Here is a 5,739-nt window from a genome sequence, read left to right as displayed (position 1 = left end):
TGTGAGAGAGAGGGAGGTGGCTGGCGGGCATGATGTCCTCTCGGGGCTGGTGGTGGGCACCTCCGCCGAAGTTGGCAGTGGAAGCTGGCAGAAAGAGCGAGGTCCCTGGGTTAGAGGTTGTGCCCAGCGGTCTCAGCTCCCTGTCCAGAAGGGACTTGGCCTGGGTCCCAGAGGAAGGAAGAGGAGCTCCCAGTGAGTCAGCAAGGCCTGGCTTTCGGTGTCTCCTTGCAGGGGCAGTTAAAGCAGCGATGGCAGTTTGTTTACACCCTAGGAAGATCTGGCTCTCTACGTCCCTACCTGGGATGCCAGAGGCCTGAACTTCGCTGCCTGTGCTGCCCTCTCCTCCTTCCCAGCTCCTGGCCACTGTTCCTGAGTGTTTGGTAGCATGTGTTTGTGCATCTTCTCAGCCTCTGGTGGAAAGGGTCTGCCCAGGGGTGAGGTTGTCCTCCCGCCATATGCTGATGGCATGTCTGGCACTGTGAGTCCTCACCTCCTCCAACAGTAGTGACATGCCAAAAAAGTAATGAGCATTTAAGCAAGTGACCGGCTGTTTGTCTTCTCGTGAGATGGACGAGCCTTTTTTTCCTTGGACGATATTGTAATATCTGCTCTGAAGTATGGTCACACTGACTTCTCTTCTCTGGTTTGCAGGAAGCGTTATCAGTGGTGAGTGAAGACCAGTCCTTGTTCGAGTGCGCCTACGGATCGCCCCACCTTGCGAAGACAGAGATGACGGCCTCCTCCTCCAGTGAATATGGGCAGACGTCAAAGATGAGTCCGCGTGTTCCCCAGCAAGACTGGTTATCGCAGCCCCCGGCCAGAGTCACCATCAAGATGGAGTGTAACCCAAACCAGGTTAATGGGTCAAGGTAATAAGGCCAATGTTACCGTGGCTCAAGTACACCTTCTCTTGTGATGGGTATAGCTCAGTTGTCTAAATCTGTGAATCTAGCACCATTTTAGATGCCCCAAGATATCCCACCTGAACACCAGCTGCTGTCCCAGAAGCCTGCAGGTCTCCCGTACATTGTGGGTCACACCTGCCAGCCGCGTTCGGGTGTTACAGAGGGTCTCAAATTGTGCTACAGGCACAGTCTTCTCATGAGCAATAACCTATCTGTGTTTCCTCTGCCTGCAGATAAATTTGGATGTGAGCTTGCATTGCATGCTAGCTGAAAGAGCATGTATTAAAATTAGCAAAACGTGAGTTTGCTGTAGTCTGGGGCAGCACCATTGGTCTGTTTAAGGTTGTGGCATATGTGATCCAGTGCTCAATGGAAGTTATCAAAATACAGTAGTTTGGGCCGCTGCCTTTGCTCTAAGTGTAACCAAACAGAGAAGCATAGGAAGTAAATTCTTGTAATGACAGAGGGAGTGAACTATTGATCTTTTATTTTTACTGTAAACATAGTGCCAAAAAGCATAACCATGGAGTTGGATTTAAGAAGAGCTCATGCTGAAGAAACAGTGTATGTATGGAGGCAAGCAGGGGAGTAGAAAGGAACAGGAAAAGAAATTACTCAGCTCAACAGGCAGTAGCCACAGCATGTCAGTGCATTAATTGTTGTCTCGGAACTTTTTTTATTAATGTCTCTATGAAGGAGAATTGTATTGATTAGGCTGAAAGAGTAATGCGGTGGATTTGTGGATAACGCCTGGTAGCTCTCCCAAGCATAGGAGCACTCTATGGGATTTCTTCCATCTAAAAAAGCACAATGAAGATTTTTTTTTCCAAGGAAACTATCTGAACAAGTGCTTTCCTGTTTAAAATGCCTGACTGTCAAAACAGTTTTCCTTTGGTGTTGCTGAAGGGCAGAGGTCCAGAGAGTCGGTTGCTCACAATTGTTGGTGATGTCCCAGTGAAGCCTGTGCTTCACATCTCTCTGTCACAGACACCTGTCTACTAATCTCATCTCCCAGCATCAGTTGTTTAGAAAAACCTCAGCCTTGGGCACTGTGGTTACTGTTCACACTTGCTGTGCTGATGTGACGAGTACCGCAAGCAGGGCAAAGTGGTTTGGCAGCTTATCACATCTACACTTTTCACTGGTAAGGATGAAAATTGTGCTGAAGTCAAATCAGAATTTCCAGCGAATAGTCAAAGATTTGAGATACGCAGAAATAAACGGTGAACTGAAGTTACAAAGAATTAGGGGAAGTCTTCTTGTAAGCCTGCTTATTTAGAACTTATTCACAATCAATTCAGTGAAGTTGTTTTTTTCTTTTTTGTGCTAAGCAAATGCAGAGCTGTAATCACAAATGGAATAATGATTCAAAACCAGTTTCACCTGCTTCCTAAAATTACCTCTTAAGTATTTGTGCTGGCATTTCAGTAAGAGAACCTATCATAGTTTTTAGCAGTGTAAATTCTGTAAAGTGCATTAGAGTAGGTAATAGGTGTTAATTTTTACTGAGATTAGTGATAAAAATTTGTAATATTATACATAACTAAAATCAGTCATGCACAGACTCCTACTTTGACATGATCCCAGATCTTAAGGAAAAGTCTAGATGATACAGATCCATTTGAAATTGTTGATCAATCACATTTTTAAAATAATCAAGCCAGAATCCTGAATTTACTGTCTTGGATTCCTGAAATACATAACTAACCTGAATATTAGAACTCAGCTTGTGAATCACAGGTATTTGGCTGTTGCTGTGATGGTTTAAGGACAAGACCAAAGGCAGTAATACTGTCTTTTATTAGCTGAAACCTTATCCTGTCTAATCCTTGTTAGCAACCCTGGTAAGGATTATACTCCAATTTAGGAGGTCGGGACTGTTACCAAGACCAAAATTTTTGCCCATAACCAGATCAGCTAAATTGGGTCTCCAGGCAAACCCATACAGCCTGTGAGTGAGAGCACAGTGTAGAAAATGTACTGTCACACACCAGCACGCCCCAAACCAGTAGAGACTGGTAGGAGCCCTGATTTGGGAACACAGACATCTCCAGACATTGTAGCCCCTGTCTGGGCATGCAGCTGGGAGAGCTCCTGTGCTCAGTGCCTTTGCTTCTCTCCCAGGGGCTGTGCCATCGTTGGATAAAAACCGAAGTAACACAGGGAGCAGGGAACCTCAGTGCCGCCACCAAAGCAGAGCGTCCCAGCTGCGGGGCTGGAGTTAGGCTCCCCGTCTCTTGCCTGAACCCCCAGTTCACGTCTTGCTGCCTGCCTGGCAGCCCAGCTTCAGCAGGCAGGACAGGGCAGGCTCCTGTTCAGTGTATTTTACAGCCTGGTAGCTGGGGGCATGCCCTCAGGTTGGTGCGGGGGGCTTGCTGCCCATATCTCCCTAATCTGAGATATGTCCACCTTGTATATGTAAACTCAGAATACTTTCCAGGGATGGGTGAGCATTCAGAAGCCCTGAATTTATCAGGCTATTTGGACATACCTTCATAATACCTGTCATTTCTCCTTCTTTTATGCTGTTTTCTATTAGTGTGTGTATGCGTTGAATCGCTTAGGGTGATACCCTGGCTACCTGCACAGTCAGTAGACAGGAACTGGCTGCTGCTTCAGGCTGCCGGAGTTGCCCTTTGTGAAGAGAGCTATCTGCCTTTCCTTCCACAGTACCCTAGTCTCCGTAGTATCTGCATTAAATGTTTGTGTATATGGTCTGCACCGTTACTTGCAGAACAGGCATCTACTTTTGCAAGGATGAATAATCTGAGCATTGGATAATTGTCTTTAAATCGATCTTTTTTGGTTAGTCATGAGGCATAATTTTAATTCATACTGTTCCAGCAGACCTGTTAATTGTTACAAAGACCTGACACCCAGGAGTTGCCTAGGTATCTGGAACCCCAGTGACACACTTTTGCACCATCCTCACCATCTTTACCACCATTACAGAAGGAAAGAGATGAAAAGAAGCAATTCTGTGTCTCTCTTTGCTAAAAAAATAGGATTAGGTCTACCTGCTCCATCATTTGGACTTGGAGTTTAGTGCAAATCAGCTGAGCGGCACATGAAGACTAAGTTCTTCATTTTTTTTTGGGCAGCATCACTCAGGGGCTTAACGTGACCATCATTAGAAAATGAACAGCTCAGCGGTGGCCATTCTTTCCCAGTATGAACCAGCATGTGAGCTGGCACACGGTCTACGCTACTGGTAGAGGCTGTACAAATTACTGCTCTGAACTTCAAAATGTTTTTGATCAGAACACTGGTTTTCTAAAGGGCACATTCTGGCTGAAAATGTAATTCTTTCTATATTGAATTAAAATATATATATTTCTATATTGAATTAAAAACAACCTGCAGGATTGGAAGTAGGGTTTCGTTTATTAATCTTGGACTTGACAGCCTCCCCTATTGACAGAGCAATGCAGAGTTGTTAACTGGAGAATACGGGAAAAATTCATATTTCACTACAATTTCTAAGACATGACATGCTGAAAACTAAAAAAAAAAAAAATAAAAATCACTTACAGACAACCAAAAAAAGAATAGATTAACAGAACAAAAAAAAGTCATGCATATATTGCATGCTTATACTTAACACAAAAATTTAAAAAATATTATTGTCATTAAAATACACTGTTTATTTCATCAGAGAACTATTATTTTATAAGGCCTAACACATGCCTGAAAAAATAGATCCTAAGATTACACTTTTAATGGAAAACTAACATTGCCAAGTAACAAATATAAATATGTTGTGGCATTTCTAAAACTCACATACATGTTTGTATGTAATATATATAGTGTTATTACACCTCAGGAATTGGAATGCTTCCTAGTATGGGTTATTCCTGCCAGTTGTAGAAAAAAGTGTGTGTCACTCCAGCCTAGCATAAACCAAAATTACTTATCAGTAATAAAATATTCCTAAATAATCGTATCAAATATTCGGGTATGATACTGATTAGTACTCTCAATATGGAAGTCACTACAGGTCACTGTGGTTTATGCATCTCCTACAGATCTGAAAACCATTTGTTCCTTCCTCAAGTCCCGCTAGACCTTTGCTGGTTGTATGTTGGCATTTCACTGGTTTCCTGACAGATTATCTGCTGTTCATCGCATAAATAATATCGACCACACTTTATACTTGCAGATTAGTGGTACCCTGCCATTCTGCAGGTTACCTGGCATTTTCTTTTCTGCAGAAGCCTTCCCCACCCTACTCATTTGCAGTCCATAAATTTATTTCCTTAAATGAAATGCTTAGTTCTTAAAAATGCTGCATATGTTAAAAATTAACACATGCAGTAGCTAGAGAGCTTGGAGCTGCTTTTCATTTTTAGTAAAACTGTACCTGCTCTGTTTACACCTATTTTAAAATCTGGGTTGTCCCAAAGGAATCTAAAATACCACAGCCGCATTGCAGAGCTGCGGAAGTGCTACCTCTAGGATCTCCAGAGTATCCTCTGTAATCGTCTTCCTATGTGGGGAGCCTGGGTCTGAATAATACGGTGTAAAGAGGATGCAAAACAGGGTACCAGACCCCACAACGTGGTAACTAGAGAATAGTTAGCATTGCAGTTTTTTGCTGTCCAGCTCTCCCTTCTCACTGTGTTAGGCTGCTTCCTGGCCATATATTCTGTCGTCTGGAAGGGGGTATAAAATTTTAGGAGCGTACTGAACCTCTTACACATCAACTTACACATCAACAATTAAGTACCCACTCAAAGCAGAAATGTACTCACTCTGCTAGGACTTTCCCCAGATATACTTTGGCTGTAATTGCCTAGCATTAAATCTCAAAACATAACAGTCTCAGAACCGGCAT

At 43.2% G+C, this 5,739-nt stretch overlaps 1 protein-coding gene across 3 annotated transcripts in view; it reads left to right on the top strand.

Moving 5' to 3' along the window:
• ERG (v-ets avian erythroblastosis virus E26 oncogene homolog) overlaps positions 1–5,739 on the top strand; it is a 63,921-nt gene that overhangs the window by 29,961 nt on the left and 28,221 nt on the right. For all 3 annotated transcript variants that reach the window (XM_009705644.1, XM_009705645.1, XM_009705646.1), the window contains one exon: positions 652–869. In XM_009705644.1, the coding sequence (XP_009703946.1) occupies positions 652–869 (218 nt within the window). Of the gene's footprint in view, positions 1–651; positions 870–5,739 lie in introns of those variants that run through there.

The sequence above is a fragment of the Cariama cristata genome, unplaced genomic scaffold (genome assembly GCF_000690535.1).
Source record: "Cariama cristata isolate BGI_N322 unplaced genomic scaffold, ASM69053v1 scaffold8198, whole genome shotgun sequence".
Taxonomy (NCBI): domain Eukaryota; kingdom Metazoa; phylum Chordata; class Aves; order Cariamiformes; family Cariamidae; genus Cariama; species Cariama cristata.
This window is presented reverse-complemented; position numbering and strand designations above follow the sequence as displayed.